This window comes from Phalaenopsis equestris, unplaced genomic scaffold, assembly GCF_001263595.1.
Source record: "Phalaenopsis equestris unplaced genomic scaffold, ASM126359v1 Scaffold000128, whole genome shotgun sequence".
Taxonomy (NCBI): Eukaryota; Viridiplantae; Streptophyta; class Magnoliopsida; order Asparagales; family Orchidaceae; genus Phalaenopsis; species Phalaenopsis equestris.
Window position 1 is genome coordinate 50,832 of NW_018164570.1, and position 13,748 is coordinate 64,579.

Below are 13,748 nucleotides of genomic sequence, written 5' to 3' on the forward strand. Positions count from 1 at the left end.
GGGTTCTGGCAGAGGATGGTCTACAACAATGCAATTCTGGTTGCAGGGAGGAGTTCCGACGTCAGAGGAAGGCCTATAGTAAGAACTCTAACTGCAGGGAAGATCCAACGAGGTCCAACAAGCCGACTGAGAAGATTTCATGCGACTATTAGAGGAATTACTAAATCAATAGGAAGCATGTAGATGATAATGAAAGCCTGTAGGAAGAGATCCAGCAGAGACTCCTGCAAGGAAAGTTATCCTTATGCTTCACAGTCATATTTTTTCATAGATTTCATAGCTTCCGACAGGGAGAAATTCAGAAGGGCCTACATAAAAAAAATCCAAGTTCTGGTTGAGCAGAATCCGGTGAAGGCGGCATAAATTGAACACAAAAGACCTTTGACTGAAACACTAGAGAGAGGATATCAATTCCCCAAGAGGAAGGCCTTTAGTAAGAACTCCAACTATAGGGAAGATCCAACGAGCTCCAGCAATCCTACTTAAAAGATTTCATGCGGCTATTGGAGGAATTCCTGCTTCAAGAGGTAGCATGTAGATGATAACAAAAATTTGTAGGAAGAGATCCGGTAGGGACGTCTGTAGGGAGAGCTGAAGGGAAGAGCTTAGCTTCCGACAAAATGAAATTCGGAAGGGCCTGTATGGAAAAATTCAAGTTCTGGGTGAGCAGAATCCGATGGAGGCAGCATAAATTGAACACAAAATACCTTCGACTGAACAACCAGAGAGAGAATATCAATTCCATCAGAGGGAGGGAGTGATTTCAACTAGAGAGAGAAAGCCCTGGGCGACATGAAACTTCTTGTTGCCTGCATATGGAAGCCTAAATCCATTGGAAGAAAGCAGCACGAGCATTGAAAGAGTGACACATGGCTACACGGAAAGGATTCGGACTAACGTGTTGTCGAATTGGTCCACACGTGAGAGCGGAGGCGACCAAGACAATAAGAAGGATCGGTACGACTGTGTTTTTGAATTAATTCACACGCAAGAACGAAAATCTGTTGCAGTAGGATTTCGTAGAGAGACCTGCAAGGGACCGAAATCTTTCAAGGAGAATTCCAGAGGAACAGGGAGCAGGAGTCAAGGACGTGAAGGGTCTGCAAGCTAGATATATAGGAATTCCTAAGCTATGAAAAAATATGGAGTCAAGGATTTCATAGATTTCATAAGCTATGAAAAAATATGACTGTGAAGCATGAAATCTATAGGAATTCCTAAACCAATCCTTCTTAATTTAGAAATATTCCAAATATATGTAATCTAAATTTGGAAAGGAAATAATTCTGAAAAAAAAAAACATGAATAGGAAGAAAATAAAACTAAATTAAGGAGTTTCCAAAGTTATATCCCAATTCAATCTTCCATGATAGGTAGGTGGCCGATTGGCCCACCGAAGGAAGCAGTTGGTTACTTCCTGATTTTCACAGTATGCTTTAGCCCAAAGCTTATTGTCTTGGTTCGCTTTTATATATAGTTTTAAACAATTTAACTTACCAGCTATTCTACTTATTTGGAGATTTTTTATTGATAGAATACTGATATAAAACCAACATTTAGTATGCTGTGACTCATTGGGTAATATTTTCTGCTCAAAAGGACTGTATTTCATCTAGAAATTATTATCAATTGGAAATGGTAATTTGAAGCCTACTCCATATTCAATTAGTTCTACATAATGGTTCATCATTATGAGCCTTATTGAGAGTGTTTGAAGCTTCAAGGTATCCATGTCTTATCAATTCATAATCATTTCTCTTAGTTAGGCATTGAGTATAAATTTTTTATTTGCTTGTTATGTCATGTTGAAACGGGTTTATTTCTATTTGAAGGCACTATTTCCTGGATACTTATTAAATATTATTTTTATCATTGAATATGAAGGTCTTTTACCAAAAGCCTGTAGTATGATGTTTTTCCTTGGATGATTCCTAGAGCCCTGCTTATGTTTCAAGGAAACTGTAGCTATATGAATTCAAAGAATTTTTATCCATTCCAGCAATAAATCCTGTTCTTCTTTCTATTCTACATTCCTTAATCCAATTATTAGTGGCCAATTTGGGAACCTCTTGAATGTCAAATTTGGTCTTTTTTAATTGCGCTTCTTTAAATATAGACTGGGCTATTGGTATGTGATTATTAACTAGCACCTTTGTACTTTTGACGCTACTAAAATAACAAAACATGCATAAATGATGTTCACCCTCCAAGGAAAATGGCCTTATGAGACCATTTTTTTTTACTAAAGTTTATGATGCTTCTGGAAAATAGAAACTTAACTAAGTAAACCTGAACTCGAGCAAGTCTTTTCGGATATTTGCATCTTGCGAATCCTAAATTATTTACATTTTCTATCTGTAGGAAAATAAAGAGCATACATTTTGAATTGACAAAAAGTTTGAAGAGAAAAAACCTTTAAGCTTGTGTCCAAAATTTTCTAACATATGCTTGACATACAAACCCATTTGGCCTTGCAAGTTTGAATTAAACATAATGAATTGTGTTGGAGCAATTAGAAGATACCTTTTTTATATGATGGAAAATGATTAAAGAAACCAGGAGTTGGAAATTTTTCTTGTAGCATATTAAACATTCATAATCAACCAATCTAAAAAGGTTAAGATGATAATCTATCTTCCTTGATAAATTGTATATGCACACTGCATATGATGCGGATCATCCAAAATTTGGATGGAGTGTTATCTTTACAAATGATGCAGACGGGCTGATTAGTACATAATTTCCTTATATTAGTTTCTTGTTTATGATTTATATGTGGTATTATCAGTTCGTTGTCTAAGCTAGTAGAACCAGCCAAGGCTTTAGCAAAGAATACTATGAAATTACTTGCTGAGAACTGTTGATTTCTGGCACCTATCAGCCTTGTTTATTTTGTTTACGCTCTGATTGAACTGTGAGGTGCATGTATTTTTTTTTTATCAAGTATTGTTATAATTTTCTGAAAAGTTATGCCTGTTTTCACAATGCTAAATCGTTTCAACATGTTAGGATTCTGATGAGGAACCCGATGCAAATTACTCTAGTGGTGTTTCAGTAAATGAGGATATGCATTTACAAGATAGGAGATCCACCAACAGCTATACTGTAGATGTCTGGTGTTGGCTAGTAGTACAGCAGCCTGAAGGACCTGCACTACCTAATCTTCTTAATACATTTCAAGCTGCTTGCCATTATGGTTTTGATTCAGATGAAAGCCATTTGCATGAAATTTCAGATAAAAAAGTGTTCTCTAGGGTGCTAATGTTTATCTTGTGTGAAGCTGATGGTATTTTTCGGAAATGGTTGGGAATTTCAGATTCATGCAACAAAGATAGTTTTTTGAAATTGATGAACAAATCAGAATGGAAATTAGCGATGCCATTAATTAAATCCTATTTGAGAAGTTGCTTGCTTCTTCTAAATCAAGTAACTGAAGGCCAAATTCTTGTCTTCATTTTATGCCGGCTTAGATCTTCAATAGTTTTTTTTGCTGCCTTCCCATCGCTTACTCAGTTGCTTATCAAGGTATTATGCATTACATTATTTTCCTACTGCTTTTCTATGATTTGGTCTTTTAATGTGCTGCCTAAAGCTGAAAGTTGTCCGAAGGATTAAAAATTTCTATGCCTCAAAAACTGTAAAGCAAAAGCTTTAATTCTTGGTGTGTTTAATGTTATTCAGAAACCTCAAGTTAATCATTTGCTTGAGAAGCTTGGTTTTTATATTTTATTAATTGTTTTATGTAGGCAGTCTCATTAGATCTTGTGGACATCATTTGATGCTATAAAAGATACTAAAGATTTTGGACAAGCTATCTTGAGCTTATGTAAAATTCTCCATGGTGTTTTAAATGCAACCTTTGGTCTTCTATTGAAAGACACATTATGCAAATATAATGGGAAAACTAATCGCTAAGAGCATTATTCAATCCTGCCCTGAGCATAGCTAGAATTTAGGGAGTTTGTGGAGAATAGCATCCATTATACTACCTTTTTTTATGGTCGAGTTCTGCACACGGGCCTCTTTTATCATCAAAATCAATAAATTATCCCTTATAAATATGATTAATGGTTGTTCTCCCTATGTAAACATTTATGTATTGGGCTAGTTGCTATTACAAGCATTATTTCATTATGTCTTGGAAATGTCTTGGATTTGCTCATGATATACTTTATCATTCTCTGTCTTTAGTTGTAATAATGCTTGATACTCTTGTCCAGGTTTGTTGGAGTATTTAATTTTATTCTTTTTAGCTCATTATAGTTTTCATTTTGATGCAGATCTCAGTTCATTTATGGGTGACTGGGGAGGAAAGCCTGTCTCTTTCTTCTTTTCTTGTTGTCCGAGAGATTGCATCTAAGTTGCCTTCTGATTGGTATGATACTTGCTTGATGAAGACATATAAAGCTTTTATTGGACATTCAAGGTTTTTTGAACCTGGAAATCCGAAGCAAGTTGAATTTCTTAAGAAATCAATTGTGGAATTGTACTCTTTGGATCTGCCAAGATCCTACCAGCAAGTACTTGCATCCTTACAACAGTTGGCCAGTATATTGCGCCAGACTATGAAAACCAAGACGAAGGTTAGGATATTAGTATTTCTATTTTTTTTTTCCTTTCTCCATTAACCTTGTTTTTTTGGATGATATGTATTTAATCTAGAAACTAAAATATTGTATGTTAGAGGTTGACTTGATCATTCATTTGGGTCTGATTCTAAACCACTCATTCTAGCCCTCGCTTAGCTTCTTAGCAGTCTGTACTCCACAGTTAATGTTGAACTTACCTTCAATTTTGTTTCATCTATGTTATCTATATGTCTAACTCTTTTTGTTTAGTTTATTTTGTCTATTTTTCCCTTGGTTCTGACTTCATTCTTTATGTAAGTACCACGTCACACTTTCTTTTATTTTTTCATTTACTGCACATTCTATTTTATACTTCGATAGAACTATCCTTCTTCGGTCATGTTCTTTGGTCATTGTCTGGGTGGTGCAACTTTGCTAGGTTCCTGTGACAATATGTGCATTTTCTTGTCAGAATGTGGTGGTGCTTTGTGCACTAGTTTGCTAGTTTGCTATCGCTTCTCAGAATATTTTGTCATCTACTTGGCATTTAGTTTATAAAAATGAAATAAATCTATTATAAATCCATAATACTTCTCAAGTATGTTTCTCTTTGCATTCTTATTTCTAGCACATCCGGTTTTAATTTTAATCTTTATTATTTACTAACCAGATCTTGGAAACATGGTTTGTGCTGACTATTTCATTGCATTTTTAATAACTTACCAGAGCATGGAAAAGTTATTCAACTCTCTTTGACGCGGGGCATCCAACGCCCAGGCGCATGAAGAATTTCCTGCATACGACGATCGGACGTAGTGTCCGGGTTGCTCGAACCGAAACTAGAGGCTCCTCTTTCGATTCCTTTCAAATTTTTAGCATGTTTCCTTTTAAACTTCCTTCCTTTCTAGTCCTTACCATACATATATATGAATATATGCATGCATGCATGCATTTTTTCTGTTGGGATCCAGCAGATACAGATATAAATATTTTCTGTTGGGATCCGGTTTCAAGCGATCGAGTGTTGCTCTCTTGCGGTCATCGCAGTTTCAGCTCTCCACCTTTTGCTGCCACCACCCAGAAATCCCTCACCTTGCTGTTTTACTGCTGCCCGACCATCCTCAATCGCTGCCGCTGCCACCACTCCGCCATCCAGCCTTTCAACCACTCTTTTACTACCTCTTGGGAGGTCGAAACCATCGCCAATCATCACCCCTAACTTGAGATCCACCCTAGTTTGAGTTTGATGTGTCGTGTCTGTTGCTATTTCTATTTCTGTTTGTGAGATTATAATTCTCTATTTTGATTTCAGCAATAATATCTTGTTTTTCCATAATTGTATTAGTTAACTCCTGTATCATTTTGTATCAGAGCTAGAGTTCCTAGCATCCACCACTATCCAACCCTACCTCCATACTAATCATGTTGTCGCAGAGGCAATCGCCAGAACTTGATTAGTTTACCATGAAAGAGTTGCAGCGACAGCTCCGCCGAGTGCTACAACGACTTCATGTTATTGAGGAACGGATCTATGGAGACGTCACCAACGAGCATGGGAGCGAGATCCGAAGAGGTGAGAGAGATGAAAACTTGAGTTCCTTCCATTGGGATGAATCCAGTGGAGAAGAAAACATGCTCTGATGATTTGGGATGCAGTATCAGAGGAGGCTTAGAGATGAAGTGCCTCTTAGAAAATATGAAGATGGCGTGTCTCTTACAGAACACATAGACAAAGTGGCTGTTGGGGGATACATAGATCAGGAGTCAAAGTGGACATATTGGATTTCGAGGGGAGAATAAATTTGAATGACTTGTTAGAGTGGTTGCAGACCGTCGAGAGGGTATTTGAATACAAGGAGGTGTCAGATGAGTTGAAAGTAAAACAAGTGGCTCTCAAGCTAAAGAAGAGCTTTTCGTTGTGGCGGGAGAACTTAAAGAGGGAGAGAAATAGAGAAGGAAAAAGAAAGATTACAATTTGGGAAAAGATAAAGAGAGAGTTGCGACGACAATACCTTCCCTCACACTACCTTCAAGATTTTTTTCTTGAGGCTTTACTACTTGCAGTAGAGGGAGCTATCAGTGGAGGAGTGCATTGTGTAGTTCATGCCAGCTTAAGCTGAAATGTGATTTGATGGAGCAAGAGAAGCACACGATAGACATGTACTTGGGAGGCTTGAAGCCCAACATCAACTACAATTTTAGTGGTCCTTGAGTGACGTTCAGACCTTAGCACTGAAGCTAGAGAGACAACAGAAGCATAACAGACACTTACTAGCATTCAGACAATTAACCACAGTTGTAGATATCAGTAGGAGCAGACCACCACTATCATCCCAACCAAGAAATGTCTTAGATGCGATGGTTTTGGACACATCATTTTCAGTTTCCTTACGAGCCAAGTTACATCCTTCACCGACTAGGGTGCAGTAGAGGAAATGAGCGACAAATTGGCAGCTAAAGAAAAGCGTGAGGAATATGATCTTCCATTGAATGAAGGCCAAATGCTTGTGTTTTGATGGGTCCTACAGACTTAGGCTACGAGATATCAACACTGACTTCAGTGCAACATATTCTAAATCTGTTATTTTGTGAAGGGAAAGGTATCCAGTTTCACAATTGATGGATGGTGCAACAAGAATGTGACACATATACAGATGGTTGGAAAATTAAACCTGACACTCCCAACCGTACTCTCTGATGTGGTGAGGAAGCGTAACAGAATCAACATCGATAGGAGATGTCTCGTAAAGTTTTCGATCGGAAATTAGCTGCACGATCATGTTTGGTGAGACGTATTGCCAATGGACCTTTTGTTGGGGAGACCGTAACAATTTGATTGTCGAACTCAATATGATGTGTTAAGAAATACCCATTCCTTCACCAAAGATGGCAATCACAGTCCTTCCTTCTACAAATTCCAAGATTACAGGTGCCTTTGCTAGCATAGTAGCGTTTATAGGATCGGTTTTTGTGATGACAGAGGAGAGCAGGATTGGAGAGTCTGTTTAATACACATGCCATCTAGTACAATTTTTAGAATGTTCTGTTTGATAACTTACCGTCATGATCGCTACCGTTCGGGGATACTCAAGTTGCCCTCACTTCAGATCAGGTTGAGCCAACCTGGGGTCAATTTGGAATGATTCAACAGAATATACGTGACATGCAGTCTCCATTCAATTCTATGGTGTACCCCGAAAAGGTTAGAACGATATGGATGGCTGCTCGTAAGTGGGGAAAACTCAAATGTTTTGGGAGACAGTGCTACTGACAATAGCATCCAGACATTTCTAGACGCTCAGTTGGAGATCCTTCAGCCCTAGGAGGTTACAATAGCTTCATCACTCTTAACGTGCAGACATAAGCTTCGAAGAAGCTTCCCTAACCTCAAGAGACTGACGCGGAGGCTCCAACACCCTGAAGCATGCTGGATCGCACCTAACACTTGAGATTTCCCGCAAACAACAAACAGAAGCAGCGTCCGGGTCTCACGAACCAAACCGAGCGGCTACTCTTTTGATTCCTTTCTAATTTTTAGCACGTTTTCTCTTATCATTCTTTCCTTTTTAGTTCATTTTAGTCCTTTTTTCGTCTTTTATGGTCTAAACTATAAGCATGTGTTTTATTAAGGTTTGGATTTCAATTTTGGCATATGTTTTTTGTTGGTAGAGCCGTCGGCGTCCTCTTTCTCCTTTCTAGGATTGTATCTAACGGCGGGTGGTGCTTCCGCTGTAGCTCGTTCCCTCAAAATGTCTATTCCAGACTTTTCCATTCTTCGCATTCCTTCTTTCACTGCTGCTGCCATTCCCGGCCTTCTGCTTCATTGCCGTCACTGCTCCTGCCGTCCACTTTCTCTGTCACAGCCCAGCTAATGTTTTATGTTGATTTTTACCATTATTCGGCTGGCCTCCATTGCTGCAGCCATCCCCCAACAGCCTCCTGCTTGCTGTTTTCTGCTGTTCCAACTGCCGAAAACGCCTTTCTCTTCCTCGTTTTCATCACAGTTCCAGACTTCCACCTTTTGCTGCTGCCACCGAAAAATCCCTCGCCTTGCTGTTTTACCGCAGTCCGACCATCCTACATCGCTGCCGCAGCCCAGGACAACACTTTTCTTGTTGTTTACCTGCTGCCCAGCCCCTTGCCCTTGCTGCAACTGCCTAGGACAGCCCGCCGTCTCGCTGTTCTGATAGTTTCTCACCTTCCCTTTGCTGCCACCATCGTCCGCTTGCTGCCGCTCCACCATCCACCCTTCCGACTGCCCTTTTGCTACCTCTCCAGAGGTCCAAACCCTTATCAATTACCACTCCCACCCTGAGATTCACCCTAATTTGAGTTTGTTGTGTTGTGTTGGATGCTATTTCTATTTTCGTTTGTGAGATTGTAATTCCCTATTTTTAATTCAACAGTAATATATTACTTTTTTGTTGTTGTTTGGTTTAACTCCGATATCACTCCTTAATTCTTTTCCTGATTGTCTAAGACTTATAGAAGTTATGAACTTCTATGAGATCAAGTTATTTGATGTTAATTCACAGCTAGCATCATGCCGTCTGTTTCTGGCAGTCTAGTATTCTATTAAATAATTATCAGTATCGTATAAGCAGAGGCTCAATTTGTTTAATTATTCCATGTGCAGGAAGACCTCAACAAGATACACAATTGGCAGTATATTCATTGCATTAGTCTTTGGGTGAATTTTATAGATTGTAACCTGAAGGATCAAGATCTTCAGCCGCTGCTCTCCTTATCTATTCTAATCATAAAAGGAATAGCTCATTTATTTCCCGGTCTCCGATACGTGCCTCTAAGATTTAGATGTGTTCAGATGCTCAATCAACTCTCTTTTTCTAGTGGTGTGTTTATTCCTGTTGCCTCTCTTTTCTTTGACTGTTTGGACAATAAAGGTTCTACCGCCGATGGTGCTCGTGTGAAAGCATTTGATTTTTCAACCATGCTAAAGGTGAGTAACGACTTTATCCCCTGATATTAAACAAACAAACAGAAAACAAAAAAATATTACCTGATACTCATTTTACTTGGCATTCCCATAAGTGCCCTTGTAGTGTATATTATTTATATGTAATAGATCCCTCTATTCTTTGATTGTCTTGTTATAAGCATGTTTTCACCATGTGTAATTAATCACATTGTATGTCCTTCAATTAAATTGAAACAGAGGTAAATTGGAATCCTTTGTAAGCTTCATATCTACTATATGAATGAATTGGTGCGAAAATCTAAGTTTTAATGTATAAATTCAGAGCCTTTTCACTTTCTTACCAAAGCCATGAAGTTTGAGGAAGTGTTGTTAACTTGTTTGAGATTTCTATTTTATACCCTACTAGATTTCGTATCACTCTTATGGTTTCAAACTTGTTTAATTCAGGTGCCGAAACGTTTGTTGAAATCACGTAATTTTCAGGAGGAGTGTATCCTCTCTGCAGTTGAACTAATTTCAGCACATTTTTCGCAATGGAGATATCATATATCTTTCCCTGAGTTGGTAACTATTCCTTTGATGTTATTCAAGAGATTCCATGAAAACTTGAGTAATGAGACACTTCGACGGCCGGTGAAACACTTTATAGATCAGGTATGAACTGAACCAACTGGCTTGCCTTCTTCTAACATTTAAAGCCTGTCATTTAACAAGCAAGTTCTCTAATTATCGAGTTTTTGGGTTAAATCTCCAGTTATTCTGATGTGGCCAATTAAATCTTAAGAGTTTTGTAGTGCTCAAATTTAATTCCTCGATGGTTGAGAATTGATCTCAGTTGGTCCTTTAGAGATTAAATTGAGATCAATTTTGTACATTCGAAGGACTAAATTAAGATCATTTTTTTATCATTATTTCTACACATGTTAATTTTCGTATCAACTTTCAATGACGAGGGGCTAAATTTGAGCACTACAAAAACTCAGGGACTAAATTGTGCCATATTTGAATTGTCATGCAACCATTTTGGGATTTGATCTTAAAAGTATTCTTAGTTTTGTTTTAGTAAAACTAGATGAATGTTATCATGACTGAACTTTCGACCAATCCCCAACTACAAATCCAGCCCTATATCACTTTGCTGCAGTCAATAGATTTTCAAGGTGATATATATTTATTTTAAATTTCCAAATAATAACAATGCTAGAACCAGTGTATCTTCATATATTACAAGTTCATCTTTCCATCCTAGTAAGAGAATTTATGCTTTGCATTTTTAATCAGAAGTAAATTGTGTTTTTGGTTCAGACTAGATTCTCTGAATGTTTTGGCTAGTTGAATCTATTAATTGTTGTTACCTGAATATTATTCTTTTTGAATTCCCTTATCAGGTCGAAAAAAATAAAGAATATATTGAGAGGAGAAGAGATGAAATTTCTTTCTCACCCAGTGATAATGCGGCCATTGATTCATTCCTTCAGGTGTGCATTCAAATTCATTCATCCCACTTGTAATAATAATTACCAGTTAAAAAAATTCAATTTTTATGGTATCTGTTTTGCAGCTGGAGAAGAATTGTTCCAATTCAAACTGTTCTTTCAGTCAGTACTATGCTAGCTTACAACAGAAGTCCCACTCCAGAAGTAAGAATGCTAATTTAAATATTTTGTAAGATAGCCCTCTTGTTTTGTTATTTCACAAAATGAACCTTTTTATAGTTTCCTTAATTTTCTCAGGCAATGCACATTTACTTTCCTGTACATCAAACTGAATTTCCACTGAATTAGAGATGAAGCTATTAGAAAGGCTCAACTCTCATGGTCTGATTACTTCTACTTATTCTGTGCATTGCAGACAGTGCAGTTAGTTTAGAGAGTAGTGGGCCCACAAAATTGAATTTTCTCTCTTTTACAGAGCTGCATTCACAAAACGGACCACCCAAAACTTACTATTTACAAATCAAACACCCTATTACATCCATTTTTCAAAATATCTCTCAAATATCAAAATTACCCATATTTTTCATTTTTATCAACCGGTCTGTATGTACTTATCCATATTTTTGGAAATTACTTACAGACCACCCAAAACATACTATTTACAAATCAACCACGCTCTTTCATCCATTTTTCAAATTCTCACTCAAAAATGAATTTCTCACTCAAATATAAAAATTCATGGTACATCCCCGACTCATATTTTTCATTTTTATCAACTGGTCTGTATGTAATTATCCTTTTTTTTTTTTTAAACTCATTTGGCTCCATCTATGATTTGAGCTATTTTCAGTAGGCAAAATGTGGAGTTTTTGGATTGAATGGCAAAATGCATGGGATAGGTTACTAAATAACTACCTTCTTTTTATTATTTGCAACTCTTTTACACTTGTGAGCTTTATGTGATGTCTTCTGAGTTGCGGAGCCATATGATAACAAGATAGAAAGCAGTCATACAAAGTACTTTCCATCTCATCTTGCAAATAAAGGTGCGCATTTGGTTGGATTGATGGGCAAATTTGTTAAATAAATCGGATAAAAAACAAAATCTGTGAAATCATTGGTAAGACTGGATCGTTATCTAATTCGGTTTGACCCGTTTTAACCGGATTTTGAAAAGAAAGCTAAGGGATTTGATTTTGATGATACCAAAATCAAAATCACACCCTTTATATATATATAAATGAAATTGGTATTTGAGAGAGACCCAAATATCGGTTTTCCATGCGCTGAGGGGACTTTTTGAATATATGGAGAAAATAAGAAACCCTTTATATATATATATAAATGAAATTGGTATTTGATAGGAACCCAAATATCGGTTTTCCATGCGCTGAGGGGACTTACAATTAACCCCGTAAACCAATAGATCAGGGCTTGCAACACTATATATCTATATATATATATATATATATTCCGCTTATGACATATATTTATCTGCTTTAAGTTATGAAAATATATATATATATATGTTTGAACTTGGAATGGAAATTTTAAATAAATGTTAATTTAAATAAAAAATATACTGCTTTTAATAAAATGAATCATTTCAGCTAAATATAAGTAGATCCATTTTGTTTTTTTTAATTGGTTTAAGTTAATGAACGCACAGCTTTAATTACAGTTGTTTATTATATTAAAAATCGTAAATTGACATTACGGTAGTTTATTGAGTATCAAACTTCAGCTTTACCTCTTATGTTTTACTCATCTAAATATATTCAGCTCAGTTAAATTCCTATTAATACTCATTTATTTGCAGTTTGGGATATGATTTATTGTCTTAAATTGATCAATCATGTATTGTAAATGTTAATTAATCATCAAACTTTAGCTTTACTTATATTTTAGTCGATAGGATGTTGGTTTAGCTGCATCCTGCATGAATCTTCTTTGATTTCCATTTTTAGAATATGAAAGCCATTATTAAGCTACAGAGCACAACTTATAAATCATCAGATTGAAAAAGGCATATAATTTCTAAAGCTGTTTTGTAGCTCTGAAGCATTCAATATGCTATGAGTTTGTGATATTTTTCTTCCCATTAGCCTAAAGAAATCCATAGTTTTTTCTTCATATTTTTTCACAATGATAATTAAACATGTGTTAAGAATAGTTGTTCTCTGCTTTGACAAGCAACCATGCAACCTACAATATTGAATAAAGTGAGTGTGAGCCATTATTCAAGCCTTCCTAAGAGCCATCCAACCATGAGATGATGAGCCTTGAGAGAATAGTTTCTCTATGCCAAAGCTAATCAAGCCAATGCCAATTTGGAAGGGAAGAAAATAAGGCCATTTTTAGGCCATTACAACAAATACCAAAGATGTTTTAGAGCAAAAACCCAAGCACAATTGTGAATAATTTGACTAATGTCATCACTATGAGGGTGACAAATAATTGAAAATATGATTTGCAAGTAACTCTATAAGGCTTTTGCTACCTATTGATCATAAAATAAGGAATATAATGACCATTTTGATATAGTAGGTGATCCAATTTCTAAGTTTGTAGGCCATGATACATGCTTTTCCAAAAATTAAAAAAAGATGCTTGAGCTAGAGAACTGTCCCATATAGAAGGTTAGTATTGTTTGTACTAAAAGTTTAGCTTACCTTAATTATGAGGGATGTTCAAATTAAATTTAGTTTTGAAAGATTGATTGACAAATGATACATAAGGTAAATCATTGGGAATCTAAATAGTGTTTTAATAAATAAGGTGAATCTTTTTTTATCCTTACAATAC

The 13,748-nt window shown here is 36.4% G+C and overlaps 1 protein-coding gene across 3 annotated transcripts in view; it reads left to right on the plus strand.

Moving 5' to 3' along the window:
- Nucleotides 1-11,620, plus strand: part of LOC110021276 (nucleolar complex protein 2 homolog) — a 43,135-nt gene extending 31,515 nt beyond the window's left edge. For 2 of the 3 annotated variants that reach the window (XM_020719710.1, XM_020719708.1), the window contains exons 7-13: nucleotides 3,010-3,525; nucleotides 4,281-4,583; nucleotides 9,205-9,528; nucleotides 9,955-10,161; nucleotides 10,896-10,985; nucleotides 11,069-11,147; nucleotides 11,223-11,620. In XM_020719710.1, coding sequence (XP_020575369.1) covers nucleotides 3,010-3,525; nucleotides 4,281-4,583; nucleotides 9,205-9,528; nucleotides 9,955-10,161; nucleotides 10,896-10,985; nucleotides 11,069-11,147; nucleotides 11,223-11,275 — 1,572 coding nt within the window. In that variant the 3' untranslated portion in view covers nucleotides 11,276-11,620. The remainder of the gene's footprint in view (nucleotides 1-3,009; nucleotides 3,526-4,280; nucleotides 4,584-9,204; nucleotides 9,529-9,954; nucleotides 10,162-10,895; nucleotides 10,986-11,068; nucleotides 11,148-11,222) is intronic. The other variant, XM_020719711.1, reaches the window with a different exon arrangement.
- Nucleotides 11,621-13,748: the final 2,128 nt, after the last annotated feature.